This window comes from Lagenorhynchus albirostris, chromosome 3, assembly GCF_949774975.1.
Source record: "Lagenorhynchus albirostris chromosome 3, mLagAlb1.1, whole genome shotgun sequence".
Taxonomy (NCBI): Eukaryota; Metazoa; Chordata; class Mammalia; order Artiodactyla; family Delphinidae; genus Lagenorhynchus; species Lagenorhynchus albirostris.
The window spans coordinates 135,224,240-135,250,051 of record NC_083097.1 but is presented as its reverse complement, the minus strand read 5'-3'; the positions used below and the strand labels follow the sequence as shown (position 1 = coordinate 135,250,051).

General features: G+C 42.4%; 1 protein-coding gene across 2 annotated transcripts in view; it reads left to right on the top strand.

Moving 5' to 3' along the window:
* RNF145 (ring finger protein 145) overlaps positions 1-25,812 on the top strand; it is a 108,519-nt gene that overhangs the window by 68,341 nt on the left and 14,366 nt on the right. Inside the window, exons 12-13 of one of the 2 annotated variants that reach the window (XM_060144145.1) lie at positions 2,025-2,093; positions 14,787-14,830. In XM_060144145.1, coding sequence (XP_060000128.1) covers positions 2,025-2,093; positions 14,787-14,830 — 113 coding nt within the window. Of the gene's footprint in view, positions 1-249; positions 290-2,024; positions 2,094-14,786; positions 14,831-25,812 lie in introns of those variants that run through there. The other variant, XM_060144146.1, reaches the window with a different exon arrangement.

Here is a 25,812-nt window from a genome sequence, read left to right as displayed (position 1 = left end):
TTTCACATCTCTTTTTGAAGTCCAGTGCCTGTCATTAGCTTCTGAAATTCAAATACATTCCAAACAATTTTGTAGTTTATCAGTTAAGGCACACCTGTTTCTCCCACCTTTGAAGATAGAGAATACTCTTAAAAACAGGGTTGTATTTGTAGGTAGTACTTACTTAGAAAATAATCAGAAATACTAGGAGCAGTTTATACAATGAGTGATTGTGGCCACTCAGAAAAATACTTTCTTTCCTTCCTCCAGTGGACTGGACATTCGGTTGCAGTATGGTTGAGAGTAAAAGGTAGGACATGGCCAGTGAAGACAGTAAACCCTGCTATTAACCACACTCCTGGTGTCCTGTTCATCTTACTTAATCTCGCCGACACTGATCTTGGTGTTCTTTTCCTAACCTATTTTTTTATGAATGTTGGCTGTATGACCCTTAATTTTTATTTCTATTCTTAATAGATATAAGCAATTCCTTGCTTTTCTATTGTTTTATATGTTCTAAGGTAAGAGAGAATGGCCTCTGACTAGCTGGAAATAATAATCTCCATGAATGCAGATGAAATTCTGAGTCATTTCTAGATGGAATATTCTGTTATTTTCCAAATGACAACTTGCCAAACTGAACTCATCTCTGATGGGCATCAAGCCTGCTAATTTCCTTTGACGATCCTTTATCAGTCCCCTTGTATTTAGGGAAATAGGCAGCAAAAGGGGTGAGAGGAGCTTTGAGTAAAGGCAGAAGCTCTGAGTTATCATTTTTACTCCCTTTCAAGCTGTATGATCCTTGGCCAGCCTTTGTTTTTCTGGACTTCAACCTCATCTGAAAAAATAATCTTTGAGGTACCATTTTGCTCTTAAGGCTTTGCCCATCTGTATTTTTAATCTTTACCGCCGATGGAGTGATGAACTTTATGTACTTTTTATGTGCTACGCCAAATATTAAACTTAACTAAGTTTCAGTTTACTGCTGTGTTCTCAGTGCCTGGCATAGGGCAGGAGCCCTCTGCATACCTACTGAGTGAACAGAGGGACTTAGTACGTAGCTCCTTGTGTAAACCCCTTAGTTCAAAAATGGCAGAGACTTCTGTTAGTTCTAGAGGCAGAGAGCATAATGTTACGTGTCAGCTGGAAGTAATTTCTGTGAGATAATTTTTGATTATCTAACCGAATTCGGATACAGAACTCAGAACTCGTAGAGCAGAACTTAAAAACTTCAGTATTCAGGTGAAATCTGGGTTGATGAACTTTGCTTTGTTTTGTTGTTGGGCCTCAATAGTGCATTTTTAGATGATGTTTGAAGAAACCTTTTTTTTTTTTTTTTTTTTTTTTTTTGCGGTACGCGGGCCTCTCACTGTTGTGGCTTCTCCCGTTGTGGAGCACAGGCTCCGGACGCGCAGGCTCAGTGGCCATGGCTTACGGGCCCAGCTGCTCCGCGGCATGTGGGATCTTACCGGACCGGGGCACGAACCCGTGTCCCCTGCATCGGCAGGCGGACTCTCAACCACTGCGCCACCGGGGAAGCCCTGAAGAAACCATTTGATTTAGTTGCCAACCATTTAAAAGTTGCAAGACTATACATACAAATTTTCTAGCTTCTTTTGGAAAATTGGAAGAGCTGGCCCCTTGAAGTTACTCATTCCTGCCTGGTGGCAGTTGCCAGGAGTTGAGGTGGGTCTAGGGGGCTTTCTAATCCACCCTAGATACCCTCCCCACCCCTACCTGCTCTAGAAAATTAGATTGTAGTCATCAAACCCCTCTGTTCACATGAGAGATGCTGTGATTAATGGGCAAGTTTGGCTTCTCATTTAATAAAATCGTATAGTGCAAATATTCTGTATTGATCAAAATGAAAAATATGAGAACCAGAAGCAATGTGGATAAACCTCATTTGCCTTTAATTACATTAGTCATTAAAAAAAATCAATGACCAAGTGTTTGACTTGAATGTATTTTCAGTTTGGATCTACATCTGAATTTTGCATTGTTGATATCACCAAATTGTTACAGTGTTTCTCCATCTTTTTTAGGCATTGGAAGCAGGTGGAAAGCTTGTGAAAAATACAAGTGCCTGGGCCCACCCTGTAGCTTCTCATTGGGTAGGTTTGGGATGGAGCCTGAGTATTTACCTTTTTACAGATTTTGCAGATGATTCTGATTCCACTGGAAGGTGAGAGTGTTTGATCTGGAACAAATACTCCTGCTCTTTTGGTGAGGGGGGGCGGGGGTCCTTGTTTTTGGAACTACTGCTTTTACGGAAGAAGATTCTTAGAGAAGAAATAGACATGAAGATGTTTGCCTCTGAGGAACACTTGTGGTTAAGGATTGCAGCTGATGTAACAGTCTACAGGGCTTATGCAGTGAAGCAGCAAAGCCTGGCTGGCACATCAGTGCAGGTGCACGCATGAGATCTGACCTAGGTTACTGACCGCTTTGTTTGATTAGCCACCCAGAAATGTCTGAAACTATTTATATTTGAAGGTAAAACATTGTCAGTTTCTTTTCCACAAGCATACAGAATTAAAGAACCATAGAATTTTTGGAGGTAAACCAGCCTTCAGAGATTTCGATCATTTATCCTATTTTATAAGAGAGCAAACTACCAACTCGTCCAAGGCCACACAGTTGATGGCAGAGCTGGGAACATTGCTTGGATATCCTGAATTCCAGTCTGGTACTCTTCCTTTTATAATCTGCTCACCTCAAAACTATATCCAAATACCTGTGACTATTACGTTGCATTCACGAGAGCCGTTTCATTACATTTAAAGGTATTATATGTAAGCTTTAGTGAAAAGATAAAGCAGAATTTCTGGGATATTATAAAATTTAAAACTATCAAGTTGACATCAAAATTTTGGTGAATTGCTTAAAAAGGGAAAAGGGCAAGTAAATAAAAGTTGGGGTGCAGAATAAATCAATGTATGGCAAGCTACAGCCCATCAAGACATGGAAGTTGTAAGCTGCTGGCTGTAAGGTGTCCTTGTACCATTTATTTGGAAAATGCTGTGCATGTTGTTAGAACCACAAATCATGCAGACCCTGTGATCACACTGTGAGGACAGATGGAAAGTAATTAAGACTGGGAGTCAAGTCTTGGTTTGGAGAATTTTAAAATAAAACTGCTTCCTTCCCTAGATAAGTATTAACATAGCTCTGAGGGACAACACGTGAGGGATAGATGTAAATATATACATAAATCCCTGTCTTCTCTCTAGTTGTTTAATCTTTTCCAAAGCCTTCCCTAAATTACCCTGAAACTCCTCCCTCTCCCTTAAAAAAAAGCAGCACAGTTTTTTACATTTGTAAAAACCAAATGTGCTACTCAAACAGAAGTCAGCCTGAAAGATGGGAGGCTCTGTGTTTTCGTGTTGCTGACAGTAGAGGATTGATTCCTAAAAGGCCATGTGTGTGAGGAAGTATGTTGCCAAGGGAAGGAAACCAATTAACTGAGCTACTTTGTATCATGAGAACATTTAAAACTTTCAATCTGTATCTCACAGGCCCACAGCCTGCCTTCATGCCACTGCCATTTATTTTATGTTAGGGGTTTAGGTTTTTGTCATTTCTATCACATTTAAGAAAAAAAAGCAAATAATAGCTTGAAGAAATGATACCTAAGAAATGCATTTGCGTCTAGAGTGGAAAGTGAAAGGAGCAACCAAAGTACACTTGGTCATTTGGGAGGAAGAAAAAACCCCAAATTTATTTAAAAAAAAAAAAAGCAGTATTAACTACTTAGAAAAAGAGTCCTTTTACTGAAATATGGAGCAGACATTTCCTAGGTCACAAATGCAAACACAAACATTTTGCTTTGTCAGATGGATGTGCATACATTTTACATTACCTCTGAAGACAGAGGTGGAGGGAGTTCAGTGGACTCAGGTCCAGTGTTATGCCTTTAGAATCCAATGTGGAGGCACAATTAATAACACACCATGGACGTTGTAGGACATGGACTTTGAAGGTCCCCGGCTGACCACCCCCAGCATGGGGGTGAGGGGATCAGTGTGAGCACAGTCATTTCACTGAGCCACCCCATCTTTCTAGTGACTATTGCCTTGTATTTAAAGAGAGTTAGATAGGGCCTGAGAACCAGGGAACTGAATCCCCTCCCTTTTCCCTTAGGGTTGACCCCAAGGCATTATGAATACCTGCTTTCTAGTTAACTGAGCTCGTGGTCCATGTTTTCCAAATATCTGACATGTTTAATCCAAAGTAGCATTACATCCTCTATTTTTCTTGTATTCTCCAGCAAAATAATGGCTATCCCTTGCCCTTTGCCAGGTTCTCTTTTAATCTCTTTACACACAAAAAAAACCTCCTTTGTCCCTTATACCCATCTGTTGAGGGTAGGTATTATCATCCCCATTTTCCAGATGAGGAAACTGAGGCACAGAGGAGTTCAATGACCTGCTCAAAGTCCAAAGTGCTAAGTACTTGAACCCAGGCAGTCTGGCTTCAGAGTCTACTTAATAATTACATTATGGTGCCTGCCTGTTCACAGATGCATGCTTTTAGAATTTTTCATTCTTATCCTTAAAATCGGTGGAGGTGATAAGGAAGACATCTCAGGGACTACCTCCTGGACACTTCTTTGTGCTGGGTACTTTGTAGGTTTCATTTGTTCAGTAGCTGACTGATGATCTCCAAACTCCGCCTGTGTTCTTTGATATGAATAACTGATATTTTCTCAGTTCTGTGTAAGGTGTTGTAGAAACATAGCTCCAACCAGTATCCCATCTCACATCCTCCCCGTTCCCCAACTAGTTTACCTTCCCTGTGTCCCCAGGGCATCTAATCAACACGTTTGTAAGTAACTCCTGGGCACCAGCCATGAGCTCAATGCCAGGTGTAGTCCCTGCCTTCTTAGAGCTTTCATAGTCCATTCAGAAGATATACAGTTAAATAAGAACAATAAAGTGTGATGAGTTCCTTTATGGGGGGCCCAGTTTCTCAGCTTACCTGTGGCTGTTTGTGAAGTCCATTGTTCTTAGTCCAAAGTGACTAAGGAGGGGGTTTAAGCTTGTTACTCCTGGATTCATTTTCCACCAAATGTGAGAAACCGTCAATATTTAAAATTGAAATAGTCTTGCCTTCTGTAAGGCATATTGAAGCATGTTTTACTTCCAAAGACCAGCTTTATCAATGTTGTGGAGACAGGTTCTTGGAATCATAGAGCATCCCTTAGCATAGTGGTTCTCAAACTTTGCTGCACATTGGAATCCTCTGGGGTCCCCCCTTTCCCGCAGACATTCTGTTAGGCTGAGATGAGACCTGGACATCAGGATTTTGAAAAGCTTCCTCAGGGATCTCTATGTGCATCAAAGTCTGGGAATCAGTGTTCAAAAGATCAGCATTCTCTACTGCCCTGTCACTTGAATGCCCTGCAGTTGGATCTTGATGAGGTGGGGGCCTTTGCAATCAGGGTCCCTGGGTTTTGCACAATTCCCCCCACCCTAAACCTTCATATTCTCAATGTCCAGTCTTCTCTTGACTTAGCCTGGCAAGTGGATCTCTGCTGCCACCACCAAACTATGGACTCAGACTTGGCAAACTGGTACCTGGGGACCAAATCTGACTGGTAAACTTGTTTTATTTTGCTTGGACAGTGTTTCTAAAAAATTTGAGTTAATATTTAAAAATTAGGAGATTTCACATACAGAATCTGGGTTCCTGGGCTTCCCTGGTGGCGCAGTGGTTGAGAGTCCGCCTGCCGATGCAGGGGACACGGGTTCGTGCCCCGGTTAGGGAAGATCCCACATGCCGTGGAGCGGCTGGGCCCGTGAGCCATGGCCGCTGAGCCTGCGCATCCAGAGCCTGTGCTCCGCAACGGGATAGGCCACAACAGTGAGAGGCCCGCATACCGCAGAAAAAAAAAGAATCTGGGTTCTTGAGTTCTCTGGAAAAATCAGAAAGTAGAAGCCCACTCCCAATTGTAATATTCAACAGGAGCTTAGGGGCTCCTGCCCTTTAAGCTGGCATTGACTCCCCTGGCCCCCTACTTCACCGAGTCCTACCAAGACGCCGTGATTTATGTTACCTTTGACCCCTGCAGGTCACATATTCAGGAATTACTCCATTTGACAGGTGCTGTTGCTCACCTTTTGTTGAACATTGATTACATATGCACAGCACTTTCTAACCACAGTTTGCTTCCTGCTTGAATAGTTTCTACCAAGGATCAGACACACACACACACTATCCAGGTTTATTATCTCTACTTTTGTAATCACTTTTTCAGATCACTTCTAGCTCTTACTCCTTTTATACTTTCATGACCAGATAAGGTTGGTGGTATTTTCCAAAACATTGCAAAACTAAGCAGAAACCCTAACGCACATGGTAGTCAAGGTTCTCAAGTTCAAATGCCTACAGGGGTCAGGGAGGTAACATAAAGGGATGAAGTGGGCTGGCTGGGGACCACAGAGACCTGAAGAGCTGTTTCTCCAACTGCGAGAGGCAGCCCTCCCACTACCCTCCAGGTAATGCAGCTCAAGAGCACATTTTACGATGAAGGAAATGGCCAATAGGGTAACCTTTAGCCAGATGTGGCTTGAGCACTTGAAACGTGGCTAGTGAGACTGAGGAATCGAATTTTCAATCTTATTTAATTTTTATTAATTTAAATATAAATAGCCACATGTGCCTAGTAACTACCACATTGGAGAGAGTCCAGCTGATTGTTGCTGAGCAGAAGTGAATGTGGGCCCAGATGTTCCAATCTCGCCAGAGCATCCAGCCGGGAATCCAGATTTTTAGTGAAGTCTCTTCCACTAAATTTTTTTTCATAGCCAACTTCTATTCCAAATTAAGGGTAATCACAGTTGGTTGGTTGGTTGGGTTCAGTGCCAGACCCAGCCTTGATAAAAGTCTTTTGTACATGATGATATTAAATGTGTGAGCTTTTATAAAATATGTGTACCTTTGAGGGATTCTTCAGGCATCTGAGGAATTTGAACTAGTAATTTATAATAGATTTCCTTGACTAGCAAGATAATTCCCTAATGAAAAGAGCAGCAGTGGAAAGAAGCTTAGTAGCTAAAACTTTGAAATTCTAAAGCCTCTAGGTGCAAGTTTATGTATTTACTTTGATCTTTTTTTTTTTTAAACATCTTTATTGGAGTATAATTGCTTTACAATGCTATGTTAGTTTCAGCTTCACAACAAAATGAATCAGTTATATATATACATATATTCCCATATCTCTTCCCGCTTGCGTCTCCCTCCCTCCCACCCTCCCTATCCCACCCCTCCAGGCGGTCACAAAGCACCGAGCTGATCTCCCTGTGCTATGCGGCTGCTTCCCACTAGCTAACTACCTTACTTTTGGTAGTGTATATATGTCCATGCCTCTTTATCGCTTTGTCACCGTTTACCCTTCCCCCTCCCCATAGCCTCAAGTCCATTCTCTAGTAAGTCTGTGTCTTTATTCCTGTTTCACCCCTAGGTTTTTCATGACATTTTTTTTTAAATTCCATATATATGTGTTAGCATACGGTATTTGTCTCTCTCTTTCTGACTTACTTCACTCTGTATGACAGACTCTAGGTCTATCCACCTCATTACAAATAGCTCAATTTCGTCTCTTTTTATGGCTGAGTAATATTCCATTGTATATATGTGCCACATCTTCTTTATCCATTCATCCGATGATGGACACTTAGGTTGTTTCCATCTCTGGGCTATTGTAAATAGAGCTGCAATGAACATTTTGGTACATGACTCTTTTTGAATTATGGTTTTCTCAGGGTATATGCCCAGTAGTGGGATTGCTGGGTCATATGGTAGTTCTATTTGTAGCTTTTTAAGGAACCTCCATACTGTTCTCCACAGTGGCTGTATCAATTTACATTCCCACCAACAGTGTAAGAGGGTTCCCTTTTCTCCACACCCTCTCCAGCATTTATTGTTTCTAGATTTTTTGATGATGGCCATTCTGACTGGTGTGAGATGATATCTCATTGTAGTTTTGATTTGCATTTCTCTAATGATTAGTGATGTTGAGCATTCTTTCATGTGTTTGTTGGCACTCTGTATATCTTCTTTGGAGAAATGTCTATTTAGGTCTTCTGCCCATTTTTGGATTGGGTTGTTTGTTTTTTTGTTATTAAGCTGCATGAGCTGCTTATAAATTTTGGAGATTAATCCTTTGTCCGTTGCTTCATTTGGAAATATTTTCTCCCATTCTGAGGGTTGTCTTTTGGTCTTCTTTATGGTTTCCTTTGCTGTGCAAAAGCTTTTAAGTTTCATTAGGTCCCATTTGTTTACTTTTGTTTTTATTTCCATTTCTCTAGGAGGTGGGTCAAAAAGGACCTTGCTGTGATTTATGTCATAGAGTGTTCTGCCTATGTTTTCCTCTAAGAGTTTGATAGTTTCTGGCCTTACATTTAGGTCTTTAATCTATTTTGAGCTTATTTTTGTGTATGGTGTTAGGGAGTGATCTAATCTCATACTTTTACATGTAGCTGTCCAGTTTTCCCAGCACCACTTATTGAATAGGCTGTCGTTTCTCCACTGTACACTTCTGCCTCCTTTGTCAAAGATAAGGTGACCATTTGTGCGTGGGTTTATCTCTGGGCTTTCTATCCTGTTCCATTGATGTATCTTTCTGTTTTTGTGCCAGTACCATACTGTCTTGATAACTGTAGCTTTATAGTATAGTCTGAAGTCTGGGAGCCTGATTCCTCCAGTTCCTTCTTTCGTTCTCAAGATTGCTTTGGCTATTCGGGGTCTTTTGTGTTTCCATACAAATTGTGAAATTTTTTGTTCTAGTTCTGTGAAAAATGCCAGTGGTAGTTTGATAGGGATTGCATTGAATCTATAGATTGCTTTGGGTAGTAGAGTCATTTTCACAATGTTGATTCTTCCCATCCAAGAACATGGTATATCTCTCCATCTATTTGTATCATCTTTAATTTCTTTCATCAGTGTCTTATAATTTTCTGCATACAGATCTTTTGTCTCCTTAGGTAGGTTTATTCCTAGATATTTTATTCTTTTTGTTGCAATGGTAAATGGGAGTGTTTTCTTGATTTCACTTTCAGATTTTTCATCATTAGTATATAGGAATGCCAGAGATTTCTGTGCATTAATTTTGTATCCTGCCACTTTACCAAATTCATTGATTAGCTCTAGTAGTTTTCTGGTAGCATCTTTAGGGTTCTCTATGTATAGGATCATGTCATCTGCAAACAGTGACAGCTTTACTTCTTCTTTTCCGATTTGGATTCCTTTTATTTCCTTTTCTTCTCTGATTGCTGTGGCTAAAAATTCCAAAACTATGTTGAATAAGAGTGGTGAGAGTGGGCAACCTTGTCTTGTTCCTGATCTTAGTGGAAATGCTTTCAGTTTTTCACCATTGAGGATGATGTTGGCTGTGGGCTTGTCATATATGGCCTTTATTATGTTGAGGAAAGTTCCCTCTATGCCTACTTTCTGCAGGGTTTTTATCATAAATGGGTGTTGAATTTTGTCAAAAGCTTTCTCTGCATCTATTGAGATAATCATATGGTTTTTCTCCTTCAGTTTGTTAATATGGTTTATCACATTGATAGATTTGCGTATATTGAAGAATCCTTGCATTCCTGGAATAAACCCCACTTGATCATGGTGTATGATCCTTTTAATGTGCTGTTGGATTCTGTTTGCTAGTATTTTGTTGAGGATTTTTGCATCTATGTTCATCAGTGCTATTGGCCTGTAGTTTTCTTTCTTCGTGACATCCTTGTCTGGTTTTGGTATCAAGGTGATGGTGGCCTCGTAGAAGGAGTTTGGGAGTGTTCCTCCCTCTGCTATATTTTGGAAGAGTTTGAGAAGGATAGGTGTTAGCTCTTCTCTAAATGTTTGATAGAATTCGCCTGTGAAGCCATCTGGTCCTGGGCTTTTCTTTGTTGGAAGATTTTTAATCACAGTTTCAATTTCAGTGCTTGTGATTGGTCTGTTCATATTTTCTATTTCTTCCTGATTCAGTCTTGGCAGGTTGTGCATTTCTAAGAATTTGTCCATTTCTTCCAGGTTGTCCATTTTATTGGCATAGAGTTGCTTGTAGTAATCTCTCATGATCTCTTTTATTTCTGCAGTGTCAGTTGTTACCTCTCCTTTTTCATTTCTAATTCTATTGATTTGAGTCTTCTCCCTTTTTTTCTTGATGAGTCTGGCTAGTGGTTTATCTATTTTGTTTATCTTCTCAAAGAACGAGCTTTTAGTTTTATTGATCTTTGCTATTGTTTCCTTCATTTCTTTTTCATTTATTTCTGATCTGACCTTTATGATTTCTTTCCTTCTGCTAGCTTTGGGGTTTTTTTGTTCTTCTTTCTCCAATTGCTTGAGGTGCAAGGTTAGGTTGTTTATTCGAGATGTTTCCTGCTTCTTAAGGTGGGCTTGTATTGCTATAAACTTCCCCCTTAGAACTGCTTTTGCTGCATCCCACAGGTTTGGGGTCGTTGTGTCTCCATTGTCATTTGTTTCTAGGTATTTTTTGATTTCCTCTTTGATTTCTTCAGTGATCACTTCATTATTAAGTAGTGTATTGTTTAGCCTCCATGTGTTTGTATTTTTTACAGATCTTTTCCTGTAATTGATATCTAGTCTCATGGCGTTGTGGTCAGAAAAGATACTTGATACAATTTCAATTTTCTTAAATTTACCAAGGCTTGATTTGTGGCCCAAGATATGATCTATCCTGGAGAATGTTCCATGAGCACTTGAGAAAAATGTGTATTCTGTTGTTTTTGGATGGAATGTCCTATAAATATCAATTAACTCCATCTCGTTTAATGTATCATTTAAAGCTTGTGTTTCCTTATTCATTTTCATTTTGGATGGTCTGTCCATTGGTGAAAGTGGGGTGTTAAAGTCCCCTACTATGAATGTGTTACTGTCGATTTCCCCTTTTATGGTTGTCAGTATTTGCCTTATGTATTGAGGTGCACCTATGTTGGGTGCATAAATATTTACAATTGTTATATCTTCCTCTTGGATCAATCCCTTGATCATTATGTAGTGTCCTTCTTTGTCTCTTCTAATAGTCTTTATTTTAAAGTCTATTTTGTCTGATATGAGAATTGCTACTCCAGCTTTCTTTTGGTTTCCATTTGCATGAAATATCTTTTTCCATCCCCTTACTTTCAGTCTGTATGTGTCTCTAGGTCTGAAGTGGGTCTCTTGTAGACAGCAAATATATGGGTCTTGTTTTTGTATCCATTCAGCCAATCTGTGTCTTTTGGTGGGAGCATTTAGTCCATTTACATTTAAGGTAATTATCGATATGTGTGTTCCTATTCCCATTTTCTTAATTGTTTTGGGTTCGTTATTGTAGGTCCTTTCCTTCTTTTGTGTTTCTTGCCTAGAGAAGTTCCTTTAGCAGTTGTTGTAGAGCTGGTTTGGTGGTGCTGAACTGTCTCAGCTTTTGCTTGTCTGTAAAGGTTTTAATTTCTCCATCAAATCTGAATGAGATCCTTGCTGGGTAGAGTAATCTTGGTTGCAGGTTTTTCTCCTTCATCACTTTCAATATGTCCTGCCACTCCCTTCTGGCTTGCAGAGTTTCTGCTGAAAGATCAGCTGTTAACCTTATGGGGATTCCCTTGTGTGTTATTTGTTGTTTTTCCCTTGCTGCTTTTAATATGTTTTCTTTGTATTTAATTTTTGACAGTTTGATTAATATGTGTCTTGGCGTATTTCTCCTTGGATTTTTCCTGTATGGGACTCTCTGTGCTTCCTGGACTTGATTAACTATTTCCTTTCCCATATTAGGGAAGTTTTCAACTATAATCTCTTCAAATATTTTCTCAGTCCCTTTCTTTTTCTCTTCTTCTTCTGGAACCCCTATAATTCGAATGTTGGTGCGTTTAATGTTGTCCCAGAGGTCTCTGAGACTGTCCTCAGTTCTTTTCATTCTTTTTTCTTTATTCTGCTCTGCAGTAGTTATTTCCACTATTTTATCTTCCAGGTCACTTATCCGTTCTTCTGCCTCAGTTATTCTGCTATTGATCCCATCTAGAGTACTTTTAATTTCATTTATTGTGTTGTTCATCGTTGCTTGTTTCATCTTTAGTTCTTCTAGGTCCTTGTTAACTGATTCTTGCAATTTGTCCATTCTATTGTCCATTCTATCTCCAAGATTTCGGATCAACCTTACTATCATTATTCTGAATTCTTTTTCAGGTAGACTGCCTATTTCCTCTTCATTTGTGAGGTCTGGTGGGTTTTTATCTTGCTCCTTCAACTGCTGTGTGTTTTTCTGTCTTTTCATTTTGCTTATCTTACTGTGTTTGGGGTCTCCTTTTTTGCAGGCTGAAGGTTCGTAGTTCCTGTTGTTTTTTGTGTCTGTCCCCAGTGACTAAGGTTGGTTCAGTGGGTTGTGTAGGCTTCCTGGTGGAGGGTACTAGTGCCTGTGTTCTGGTGGATGAGGCTGGATCTTGTCTTTCTGGTGGGCAGGTCCACGTCTGGTGGTGTGTTTTGGGGTGTCTGTAGACTTATTATGATTTTGGGCAGCCTCTCTGCTAATGGGTGGGGTTGTGTTCCTGTCTTGCTAGTTGTTTGGCATAGGATGTCCAGCACTGTAGCTTGCTGGTCGTTGAGTGAAGCTGGGTGCTGGCGTTGAGATGGAGATCTCTCCGAGATTTTTGCTTTTGATATTATGTGCAGCTGGGAGGCCTCTTGTGGACCAGTGTCCTGAAGTTGGCTCTCCCACCTCAGAGGCACAGCACTGACTCCTGGCTGCAGCACCAAGAGCCTTTCATCCACAGGGCTCCTTAATTTGGGATGATTGGTTGTCTATTCAAGTATTCCACAGATGCAGGGTATATCAAGTTGATTGTGGAGCTTTAATCCGCTGCTTCTGAGGCTGCTGGGAGAGATTTCCCTTTCTCTTCTTTGTTCTCACAGTTCCCAGGGGCTCAGCTTTAGATTTGGCCCCGCCTGTGCGTGTAGGTCGCCGGAGGGCGTCTGTTCTTTGCTCAGACAGGACGGGGTTAAAGGAGCCGCTGATTCGGAGGCTCTGGCTCACCCAGGCCGGGGGGTAGGGAGGGTCACGGAGTGCGGGGCGGGCCTGCAGCGGCAGAGGCCAGCGTGACGCTGCAGCCTGAGGCGAGCCGAGCGCTCTCCCGGGGGAGCCGTCCCCGGATCCCGGGACCCTGGCAGTGGCGGGCTGCACAGGCTCCCCGGAAGGGCGTGTGGCTAGTGACCTGTGTTCGCACACAGGCCTCCTGGCTGCGGCAGCAGCGGCCTTAGCGTCCCATGTCCGTCTCTGGGCTCCGCACTCTTAGCCGCGGCTCGCGCCCGTCCCTGGAGCTCTCTCAAGCAGCGTTCTTAATCCCCTCTCCTCGTGCACCAGGAAACAAAGAGGGACGTAAAAGTCTCTTGGCTCTTCGGCAGGTCCAGACCCCTCCCCGGACTCTCTCCCGGCCAGCCGCGGCGCACCAACGCCCTGCAGGCTGTGTTCACGCCGCCAACTTCAGACCTGTCCCGGCGCTCCGACAAAAGCCGGAGCCTCAGCTCCCAGCCCCACCCGCCCCGGCGGGCGAGCAGACAAGCCTCTCGGCTGGTGAGTGCCGGTCGGCCCCGATCCTCTGCGCTGGAATCTGTCCGCTTTGCCCTCCGCACCCCTGTTGCTGTGCTCTCCTCCGCGGCTCCCAAGCTCCCCCACTCCGCCTCCCGAAGTCTCCACCCGCGAAGGGGCTTCCTAGTGTGTGGACACTTTTCCTCCTTCACAGCTCTCTCCCGCTGGTGCAGGACCCGTCCCTATCCTTTTGTCTCTGTTTAGTTTTTTCTTTTGCCCTAACCAGGTACGTGGGGGGTTCCTTGCCTTTTGGGAGGTCTGAGGTCTTCTGCCAGCGTTCAGTAGGTGCTCCGGAGGAGTTGTTCCACGCGTAGATGTATTTCTGGTGTATCTGTGGAGAGGAAGGTGAGCTCCGCGTCCTGATCTTTTTTTAAATTTGTTTTTTAATAAGACAAATTCCTTAAAACATTTTACCTTTTTTTGTCATTACTATTTTGATGTAAATTTTAAACTTAAAGAAAAGTTGCTAGAATAGTACAAAAAAATCTGTGTACCCTTCACCCAGATTCACCAATTGTTCACATTTTGCCACATTTGCGTATCATTTTGTTTCTCAGTACACGAGTAATATTATTATTTTTTGAACCACTTGAAAATAAGCTGAAGATATAATGCTGCTTTACCCCTCAGTATTTTACAGCATATTTCCTAAGACAAGGATGTTTTCTCACATAATCACAGTAAAATGATCAAGACAGAGAATTTAACACCAGTATAGTATCATTATTTAATCCATGCTAGGTGATTGACAGGATTACTCAAATTTCATTAATTATCCCAAAATGTCCTTGATAACTAAACTGAATCCAGGATTAAACATTGCATTGAGCTGTCATAGCTCTTCAATCTCCTTAATCTAGAACAGTTTCTCATACTTTTTTTTTTTTTTACATCTTTATTGGAGTATAATTGCTTTACAATGGTGTGTTAGTTTCTGCTTTATAACAAAGTGAATCAGTTATACATATACATATGTTCCCATATCTCTTCCCTCTTGCGTCTCCCTCCCTCCCACCCTTCTCATACTTTTTTGACTTTCATGACATTTGTATTTTTGAAGAGAAATAAAAATAGTGATAGAGTATAGATTATGTATAGTAAACATTATAATTTATAATATATACATGAATATATAATCTACAACATATCGAACATATATAATGTGTACCATATAATGCATACATGAACATACTCATTAATTCTTTCATAATCTATAATCTATTGGGATTAGGTCTTCGAGTGAGAGGGAACAACAGCAAAGACAAAGTTCCAGAGGTAAGAGAAGACATAGTTGGTTGAAAACCTAAAGAAATTTTTTGTTTCTGCTGTCCAGTATGGTAGCCATACTGAATATCTGTACATATAATCTATTGTATAGGTGATAGATGATGTAAGAATTCATGAATCCAGACTAAGGAACATAAACATAAATAAGAGAATAGGGAAATCTCTTCTTTCAGTAAAATAATAACTAATACAAATGTAGGAAGGAATGACAAAATTATGGAATTATCATTTTGCAACCATTATAAGTAATAACCGATTCAGGCAAGAATCATCAATGAATATTAAAACTAGCGGAAGAAAGTTTGAAAAAGAAATTTATATAGTCTCAAAATATTGCTCCATAAATCATTTATTAATTAGAAAGGAAAAGAGAGTAACTTTAAGGCGGGTAAACCAAGTCATCAAAGTTAGTATCACCAATGATGGGGACCATGTGTCCCCAAAGGAACACTTTGTGGTTACAAATGGATACATGGAGCACAGGGATAGTTTCTGAGTTGCCAATACCATTCTATTCGTTGACTTGGATGGTGGTTAGCAAATCTTCACTCTATAGCTGTTTCTTTTTTTTTTTTTTTTATCTTTGTGATTTGGTAACTTTTTTTTTTTTTACATCTTTATTGGGGTATAATTGCTTTACAATGGTGTGTTAGTTTCTGCTTTATAACAAAGTGAATCAGTCATACATAAACATATGTTCCCATATGTCTTCCCTGTTGCGTCTCCCTCCCTCCCACCCTCCCCATCCCACCCCTCCAGGCTGTCACAAAGCACCGAGCCAATATCCCTGTGCCATGCGGCTGCTTCCCACTAGCTATCTACCTTACTGCGTTTGTTAGTGTGTTATAGCTGTTTCTTAAACAATATATAATTGTATGAATGTTTCTGTATGTATATTACAGGTGACCCCTGTAAGGCCAACTGGCCCGAGGCAGGGGAACACAATCAGATTCACAGGTTGCATCAGAACGAAATTCTCCGGACCACCCAGTTCCAGAAGCTGCCCTGGAGACATTCCGGACCACCCAGTTCCAGGAACTGACCTGGGGACTTTGAACCCAGCCCAGCCTTCCCGCCTTTCGAGGGGCGGGACCAACGGTCCCCCAGGATACCCGAAAAGACCACCAAATAAGAAATACCCTGCGCGCTCCCAGATTCACCACACCCCTTTCCCTTCTTCCCCTATAAGATCTTGCCCAACCCTCGCCCGGGTGCGACTTCTCTGGCCCCTTTCTCTCGGACCAGTGAACCTCGCCCGGGAGCGCTCCCTAATAAAGCTCACTTGAAGCTTTCCTCTGTTTCGCGGTGCCGTTTGTTAAGATCCGACCTTACAACCCCTGCACAATGAGGGCATGTATCACCATGTGTCTTTCGGTGTGATGCATTAAGGAAGGCACAACTTCATGTATGTTATATTTCTGTTAAAAATTAATCCTATTTATGAGAAAGCAGACCAACCCCAGATGACAGAACAATATTTGGTTTTTTACGACAAGCTTGCTTAAACCGAGGGTTGCATCAAAAGTTGCATTATCAAATAGCACCACTAGATGTCACTGTGGTTTTGCAAGTTGCACAAGTTTTAACTGTCAATAAAGAATATAAATTGCACCGTGGGGGGCTTACCCTGGTGGTGCAGGGGTTGAGAGTCCGCCTGCCGATGCGGGCGGTTCGGGTTCGTGCCCCGGTCCGCGAGGATCCCACGTGCCGCGGAGCGGCTGGGCCCGTGAGACATGGCCGCTGGGACTACGCGTCCGGAGCCTGTGCTCCGCAACGGGAGAGGCCACAGCAGTGAGAGGCCCGCGTGCCACAAAAAAAAAAAAAAAAAAAAATTCCTCTGTGGCCTGCCTCCTGACACCTTTGTGGACTGGCCACATTTAGCCAGTTCTAACACGTATGGCTTTTGAGAGGACTACAAGTTAAATAACGGTACAGCGCTGGAGGAGGAGGTAGCAAGCTTAGATTAAAGCTTGTCTCTGCCATTACAGGCTGTACTGTCAATTCTTTGGCAGTCCCTGCCCTGTCCCTGGGCTTCATGTAAAACGAGGGCATTCAGATTGTCTGCTCCTAGTCTCCTCTAGCTCTGACAGTCTATGATTTTAAGTTGATATTTTCTTTTAAAAAACATTTATTTATTTATTTATTTGGTTGTGCTGGGTCTTAGACGCAGCCTGCGGGCGCCTTAGTTGCGGTTTACCTGCTGATCCTCACTCCACTTCCTTGAGTCCATCCAAAGCAAATCCTTCAGATGTTTGATGTTAGCTTGCAGGTCCTTCCCGTGTCACTTTTCCTTCTCCAGACTTTTCTGAGCTCTGAACTTATTTTCTCTCCCTGAAAGGCACTTCCCCTAAGTATGTGCCTTTCACTTACTCCAAATTATTATATGAGGCACCTCACTCTCCAGTTCTCAAATGTCATCTTCTCAGAGAGTCCTGCTCTGACAAATCTGGCTCAAGGCTCTCATCCCCAACGCCTCCTTCTATTGTATGTAGCCCTGTTTTTTGTACTCTTTATAGTAATCTGAAATTACTTTTTATTGGCTTACTTTTTACTATCTCCCCACAAAGCTGTAAGCTCCATGAGAATAGAGACCTTCTCTTTCTATTACTGTATGCTCGTTGGAACTGTGCCTTTCATCCTAAAGTTGCTCCATAAGTATTTATTGAATAAATTAACAAATTAATAGTATGACTCATACAATTTTTTATTGTGATATAGATAGCTAAACCTTGAACAACATGGGTTTGAACTGAATGGGTCCACTTAATATGCAGATTTTTTCCCAATAAATATAGTACTTGTATTTTCATTTTATAGATATTTAAGTGTGGGGAAAAGTTTGTGTTCAATTAGAAATCACAATATGTGGAATCAAAAGAACTAGGGTTTGAGTCCTGATGCTATCGGAACTGTTTCAGCTTCATGCCCTTGGGTGAGTCATTTATCAATTCCTTTGTTTTTGAGGCGCAGATTAAAGTACTCCTATTTTTGACTGCATGGGGTTGTCACCCCTAATGCCCTCATTGTGCAGGGGTCACCTGTAATATACATACAGAAACATGCATACAATTATATACATTGTTTAAGAAACAGCTATGGAGTGAACATTTGTTAACCACCATCCAAGTCAAGGAATAGAATGGTATTGGCAACTCAGAAACTATCCCTGTGCTTCATGTATCCATTTGTAACTACAAAGTGTTCCTCCTCCAAAAGGTAACTACTGTTCTCACTTATATGATAATTATTTACTTGTTTTTCTTCATAGTATTTTACCACTTAGACACACATGCCTAAGCCATGTAGTTTAGGAATTATGGAATTATATTGTATGTACTCTTCTGCACCTTATTTCACTCAAGGTTATGTTTTTAGAGGTGGGAACCCCAACACTGACAGATGTGGAGACCAGGTGACTTTTCCAATCTCTTCCAGCCCAGAGGGTCCACCATCCTTTGGGCACTGAGGCATGATTTAGCTGTAGGGGGTCTCGCCTGGACCTGGAGAATTTGGATCCTTGTAGTGGGATCAGGCAGTGCAATTCCGGGGGTGCCTCATTTGCTGGCACTACTTCCCCAGTTCCCTCAGCCCCATGACAGTGCCACCTGGGGACCAAAGCCAGCTCTGGATCCAGGGATGTGAGGCCAGGCTGGGTCATGGGCACCTCAAGAAAGTTAGTAACCATTTCTCTCTTTGTTTTTGGAATTTAATTTTAATTGTATAGAGGACTATAGCTGTTTTACAATGTTGTGTTTCTTTTTGGTGTACAGCAACTTGAATTACTTATACAGAGACGTCTATGGATTCTTTTTCAGATTCTTTTTCCTTTGAGGTCATTGCAGTGTGTTGTGTCGAGTTCCCTGTGCTACACAGTAGGTCCTTATTGATTATCTGTTTTCTCTCTATAAGGGTATGTATGCTAATTTAAACCTCCTAATTTATGCCTCCCCTCATCCCCCACCTTCCCCGTTGGTAGCCATAAGTTTGTTTTCTAAATCTGTGACTCTGTTTCTGTTTTGTAGTTTGTTCATTTGTACCAAGTTTTAGATTCCACCTATAAGTGGTATCATATGATATTTCTCTTTGTCTGACTTATGTCACTTAGTATGATTGTATCTAGTTTCGTCTGAGTTGCTGCAATGGCCTTATTTCATTCATTTCATGGTTGAGTAATATTCCATTGTATATATGTACCACATCTTCTTTATCCATTCATCCTTCAGTGGATACTTTCGTTGCTTCCAATCCGAGGCTCTTGTAAACAGTGCTACAGTGAACGTTGGGGTGCATGTGTCTTGTCGATTTATGGTTTTCCCTGGATTGACACCCAGGAGTGGAATTGCAGTATCCTCTGGTAGCTCTGTTTTTAGATTTTCAAGGAACTGCCATACTGTTCTCCAGAGTGGCTGTTAGCAATTTACATTCCCAGCAGCTGAGTAGCAGGGATCCATTTTGTCCACGCCCTCCACAGCATTTCTTCCTTTTAGATTTTCTGATGACAGCCATTCTGACTCCTGAAAGGTGATACCTCCTTGTAGTGTTGATTTGCATTACCCTCCTAGTTTGCCATGTTGAGCAGCTTTTCATGTGCTTTATGTTTTTCCAAACAGTGGGAGTAAAATTTACCACTTGAAATCCGGTTCCTGAAATTCTGCCTTGTTCCGAAGTCGTTTTAGATGACTAGCCCCAAGACACAGGTGTCATGTACAGTCTTGAGGGCCTTGTGAATATGCAGTGTTCTTTTTTAAAATTTTTTAATTTATTTATTTTTTATACAGCAGGTCCTTATTAGTTATCTATTTTGCAGTGTTCTTAAGCACGAGTTTTCAAGTTGTTGTTTTGGGAAATGACCACAAGGCAGCAGGATTTCTTCATGCCTCACTTTGTTTATTGGGGCAACCTGAGCCTTAGGGAAAATCCTTTTCCTGATTGGAAATTAGCGGGGAATGTGCCAGCCCAAACATTCAAGGACTTGTATCTCATTCCTTCTCCCCCGCTACCCATCATGCCCTGGACTAATTCCAAGCCCCGCCCAACTGCCTGTTGAGGATGCTGTCTCCTGCAGGTAGGGCGACTGTAGAAAACAAAAGGCTAGCTGTGGGAACCCCAACACCAGGAGATGTGGAGAGCAGGTGACTTTTCAAATTTCTTCCAGCTCAGAGGGTCCACCATCCTTTGGGTGTACTAGGCATGATTTAGCTGTAGCCGGGCTTGCCTGGACCTGGAGAATTTGGTCCCATGTAGCTGGCACCAGGCAGTACAAGTCTAAGGAGGCTGAACTTGCTGACACTACTTCCCCAGCTCTCTCAGCCCCATGACAGTGCCTCCTGGGGACCTAAGCCAGCTCTAGCTCCAGGGATGTGACGCCAGTTTGGGTCACTGGGACTCAAAAAATTTAGTAACCATCTCTCTCTCTCTCTTTTTTGTAACTTAATTGTATGGAGGAGTATAGCTGTTTTACAATGTTGCATTTCTTTTTGGTGTACAGCAACTTGAATTACTTATACAGAGACATCTATATTTTCTTTTTCAGATTCTTTTTCCTTTGAGGTCATTGCAGTGTGTTGAGTCGAGTTCCTGTGCTATATAGCAGGTCCTTATTGATTATCTGTTTTCTCTATATAAGGGTATGTATGCTAATTGAAACCTCCTAATTTATGCCTCTCCCCTCCCCCACCTTTCCCGTTGGTAGCCATGAATTTGTTTTCTAATTCTGTGATTCTGTGTCCATTTTGGAAGTTAGTTCATTTGTGTTGATTTTTAGATTTCACCACTAAATGATATCATATGAAATTTATCTTTCTCTGTCTGACTTATGTCATTTAGTATGATGATATCTAGGTCTGTCCGAGTTGTTACAACTGGCCTATTTCATTCATTTCATGGTTAATATTCCATTGCTTATACGTACCATATCTTCTTTATCCATTCATCCTTCGACGGAGACTTTTGTTGCTTCCAAGTCGAGGCTCTCATAAACAGCGCTACAGTGAACGTTGGGGTGCATGTGTCTTGTCGATTTATGGTTTTCCCTGGATTGACACCTAGGAGTGGAGTTGCAGTATCCTCTGGTAGCTCAGTTTTTATTTTTATTTTTATTTTTTAACATCTTTATTGGAGTATAATTGCTTTACAGTGGTGTGTTAGTTTCTGCTTTATAACAAAGTGAATCAGTTATACATATACATATGTTCCCATATCTCTTCCCTCTTGTGTCTCCCTCCCTCCCACCCTCCCTATCCCGCCCCTCTAGGTGGTCACAAAGCACCGAGCTGATCTCCCTGTGCTATGCGGCTGCTTCCCACTAGCTATCTATTTTACGTTTGGTAGTGTATATATGTCCATGCCACTCTCTCACTTTGTCACAGCTTACCCTTCCCCCTCCCCACATCCTCAAGTCCATTCTCTAGTAGGTCTGTAGCTTGGTAGCTCTGTTTTTAGATTTTCAAGGAACCACCATACTGTTCTCCAGAGTGGCTGTTAGCAATTTACATTCTCAGCAGCCACTGTAGCAGGGTTCCTTTTTTTCCACTTGCCATCCAGCATTTCTTCCTTTTAGACTTTCTGATGAGAGCCATTCTGACTCGTGAAAGGTGATACCTCATTGTAGTGCTATTTTGCATTTCCCTCCTCTTTGTGATGTGGAGCAGCTTTTCATGTCCTTTATGTTTTTCCAAACAGTGGGAGTAAAATTTACCACTTAAAATCCAGTTCCTGAAATTCTGCCTTAATTTGAAGTCATTTTAGATGGCTAGCTTCAAGACGCAGCTGACATTTACAGTTTCGAGGGCCTTGTGAATATGCAGTGCCACTAAGCAACGGTTTTCAAGTTGTTGTTTCGGGAAACGGCCGCAAGGCGGCAGGATTTCTTCATGCCTCACTTTGTTTACTGGGGCAACCTGAGCCTTAGGGAGAATCCTGTTCCTGATTGGAAATTAGAGGGGAATGTGCCAGCCCAAACATTCAAGAACTTGTATCTCATTCCTTCTCCCCCCCACCCAGCATGCCCTGGACTAATTCCAAGCTCCCAACCGCCTGTTGAGGACGCTGTCTCCTGCAGGTGGGGCGACTGTAAAAAAAAAAAAAAAAAAAAAGGCTAGAGGTGGGAACCCAAACACCGGGCGATGTGGAGACCAGGTGAATCTTCAGATCGCTTCCAGCCCAGAGGGTCCACCATCCTTAGGGTGTTGAGGCATGATTTAGCTGTAGGGGGGCTTGCCTGGACCTGGTGAATATGGATCCATGTAGTGGGGACCAGGCAGTACAAGTCCAAGGGGGCTGCAGTTGCTGGCACTACTTCCCCAGCTCCCTCAGCCCCATGACAGTGCCGCCTGGGGACCCAAGCCAGCTCTGGCTCCTTTGATGTGAGTCCAGGGTGGGTCACTGTACCTCAGGAAACTGAATAACCATTTCTCTTTCCCTCGCTTTTTTTTTTTTTTTTTTTGCGGTACGCGGGCCTCTCACTGTTGTGGCCTCTCCCGTTGCGGAGCACAGGCTCCGGACGTGCAGGCTCAGTGGCCATGGCTCACGGGCCCAGCCGCTCCGCGGCATGTGGGATCTTCCCGGACCGGGGCACGAACCCGTGTCCCCTGCAAAGGCAGGCGGACTCTCAACCACTGCGCCACCAGGGAAGCCCGTCTCTCCCCCCTTTCCTTATTTGTAGTTTAATTTTATTTGTATAGAGGAGTATAGCTGATTTACATGTTGTGTTTCTTTTTGGTGAACAGCAAGTTGAATCACTTATGCAAAGACATCTATATATTCTTTTTAGATTCTTTTTTCTTTGAGGTCGTTACAGTGTGTTTTGTTGAGTTCCCCGTGCTACACTGTAGAAACTTATTATCTCTTTTTTCTATATAAGGGTATGTATGCTAATTTAACCCTCTTAATTTATGCCTCCTCCCTCCCCTACCTTTCTCGTTGGTAGCCATAATTTTGTTTTCTAAGTCTGGGATTCAGTGTCTGTCTTGTAAGTGAGTTTTTTGTATCAATATTTAGATTCCACCACTAAGTGATATCATATGAAATTTATCTTTCTCTGACTTATGTCACTTAGTATGATCCTATCTAGGTCTGTCCGAGTTCCTGCAAATGGGCTTATATCATTCATTTTAGGGTTGAGTAATATTCCATTGTTTATATGTACCATCTCTTCTTTATCCATTCATACTTGAGTGGACACTTTTCATTGCTTCCAAGTTGAGGCTCTTGTAAACCATGATACAGTGAACGTTTGGGTGTATCTTGTCGATATATAGTTTTCCCCAGATTGACACCCAGGAGTGGAATTGCAGTATCCTCTGCTAGCTCAATTTTTAGATTTTGGAGGAACCATGACCGCTCAGCATTTCTTCCTTTTAGACTTTCTGATGAGAGCCATTCTGACTCGTGAAAGGTGATACCTCGTTGTAGTGCGGATTTGCATTTCCTTCCTTCTTGGCATTGTTCAGCAGCTTTTCATGTACTTTGTTTTTCCAAACAGTGGGAGTAAAATTTACCACTGGAAATATGGTTCCTGCATTCTGCCTACTTTTCAAGTCCTTTTTGATTACTTATCCCATGACATTTTTGGAGCACAGGTGTCATTTACAACCCTGCAGGCCTTGTGAATATGCAGTGCCCCTGAGCATCAGTTTTCGAGTTGTTATTTCAGGAAAAGGCACAAAGCGGAAGGATTGCTTCAAGCCCCATTGTGGTTACTGGGGCACCACGAGCCTTCGGGAAATTCCTCTTACTGATTGGAAATTAGAGTGGCAAGTGCCTGTCCAAACACCTAGGGGTGGTGTCTCATTCCTTTTCCCCCTTCCCCTTCATCCCCCGGACAAATTCCAAGCCATGCAAAACTGGCTGTTGAGGGTGAACCTTCCCCAAGCGGGGAGACTCTAAGGAAAGAAGCTGGAGGGGGGAACCCGAGCACCAGGAGATGAGGAGATGAGGTGACTTTTCAAATCTCTTCCCGCCCACGGGGTCCACCATCCTTTGTGTGTCCCAGACATGTTTTAGCTGTAGGTTGGCTCCCGTGCAACTGGAGAGTTTGTACCCATTGAGTGAGGATCAGGCAGTATAACTCCAATGGGGCTGCATTTGCTGGCCCATCCCCACCAGCTCCCGCAGCCCCATGACAGTCCAGCCTTGGGACCCAAGCCGGCACTGGCTTCAGATGACGTGACACCAGGTTGCCTCACCACCCCTGAACAAATAGTAACAATTTGTCTCTCACTCTCTTTGTTTATGTACTTTAACTTTATTTTTATAATGGAATGTAGATGATTTAAAATGCTGTGTTTCTTTCTGGTGTACATCCACTTGAATCACTTACAGAGAGACAAATATATATTCTTTTTCAGATTCTTACCAGTCTTATATATTCTTTTTTGGTTATTACAGTGTGTTGAGTCGAATTCTATGTGCTGTACAGTAGGTCCTTATTGATTACCTATTTTCTCTATGTAAGGGCATGTATGCTAATTTAAACTTCCTGGTTTATACTCCCCTCCCATTCCTTTCCCCTTTGGTAGCCATAAGTTTGTTTTCTAAATCTGTGATTGTGCTTCTGTTTTGTAAGTTTGTTCATTTGTATCAGTTTTGAGATTCCACCTAGGTGATATCATATGATATTTCTCTTTGTCTGACTTATGTCACTTAGTATGATTGTATCTAGATCCATCCGAGTTGCGGCAACTGGCCTTATTTCCTTCATTTTATGGCTGAGTAATATTCCATTGTACATAAATACCATATCTTCTTTATCCATTCTTCCTTCCAAGGAGAGTTAGGTTGCTTCCAAGCCTAGCATCTATTTTTTTTTTTTTAATTTATTTTTGGCTGCATTGGGTCTTCGTTGCTGCGCGCGGGCTTTCTCTAGTTGCGGCGAGTGGGGGCTACTCTTCGTTGCGGTGCACGAGCTTCCCATTGCGGTGGCTTCTCTTGTTGCGGAGCATGGGCTCTAGAGTGCAGGCTCAGTAGTTGTGGCGCACTGGCTTTGTTGCTCCACGGCACATGGGATCTTCCCAGACGAGGGCTCGAACCCGTGTCCCCTGCATTGGCAGGAGGATTCTTAACCACTGTGCCACCAGGGAAGTCCCGAGTCTAGCATCTTTTAAACAGGGCTGCACTTCAGCCCTGTTGGGGTGCATGTGCCTTGTCGATTTATACTTTTCCCAAGATATGTGCCCACGAGTGGAATTGCCGTATTTTCTGTAGCTCAGTTTTTTAGATTTTCAAGGAAACTCCATAATGTTCCCCAGAGTGGCTGATAGCAGTTTACATTCCCACCATCAGCATAGCCGGGTTCCCTTTTCTCCACGTCCTCTCCAGCATTTCTTGTTTTTAGACTTTGTGATGATGGGCATTCTGACTGGTGTGAGCTGATACCTCTTTGTAGTGTTGACTTGCATTTCCCGAATATTGGGTTGGCCAAAAAGAGCATTTGGTTTTTTCGTTAATACCTTATGGATAAAGCTGAATGCCGTTTTTGGCCAAGCCAATCATCAGCGATGTTGAGCAGATTTTCATGTTTTTTAATGGCGGGTCGTATGTACCTCTTGAAATCCGGTTCTTGCAGTTCTGCCTTTTCAAGTCCTTTTCAATTACTTACCCTAAGTCTTGTTTCGAGGATAAGTGTCATTTACAACCCTGCGGGCTTTGTGAATTGCAGTGCCCCTGAGCACCGGTTTTCAACTTGTTGTTTCGGGGAATGGCCACAAGGTGTCAGGAGTTCCTGAAGCCCCATTCTGGTTACGGGGGCAACCTGAGCCTTTGGGAAAGTCCTCTCCCTGATTGCAAATTAGAGTGGCCTGTGCCTGTCCAAACACTCCAGGGCTTAAGGTCTCCTCCCTTCCCCCACAACCCTCCATCCACCGGAAAAATTTAAACACGTGCGAAGCTGGCTGTTGAGTCTGTTGTGTTGCCCTAGTGGGGAGACTCTAAGGAAAGAGGTTGGAGGTGGGAACCCCACCATCAGGAGATGT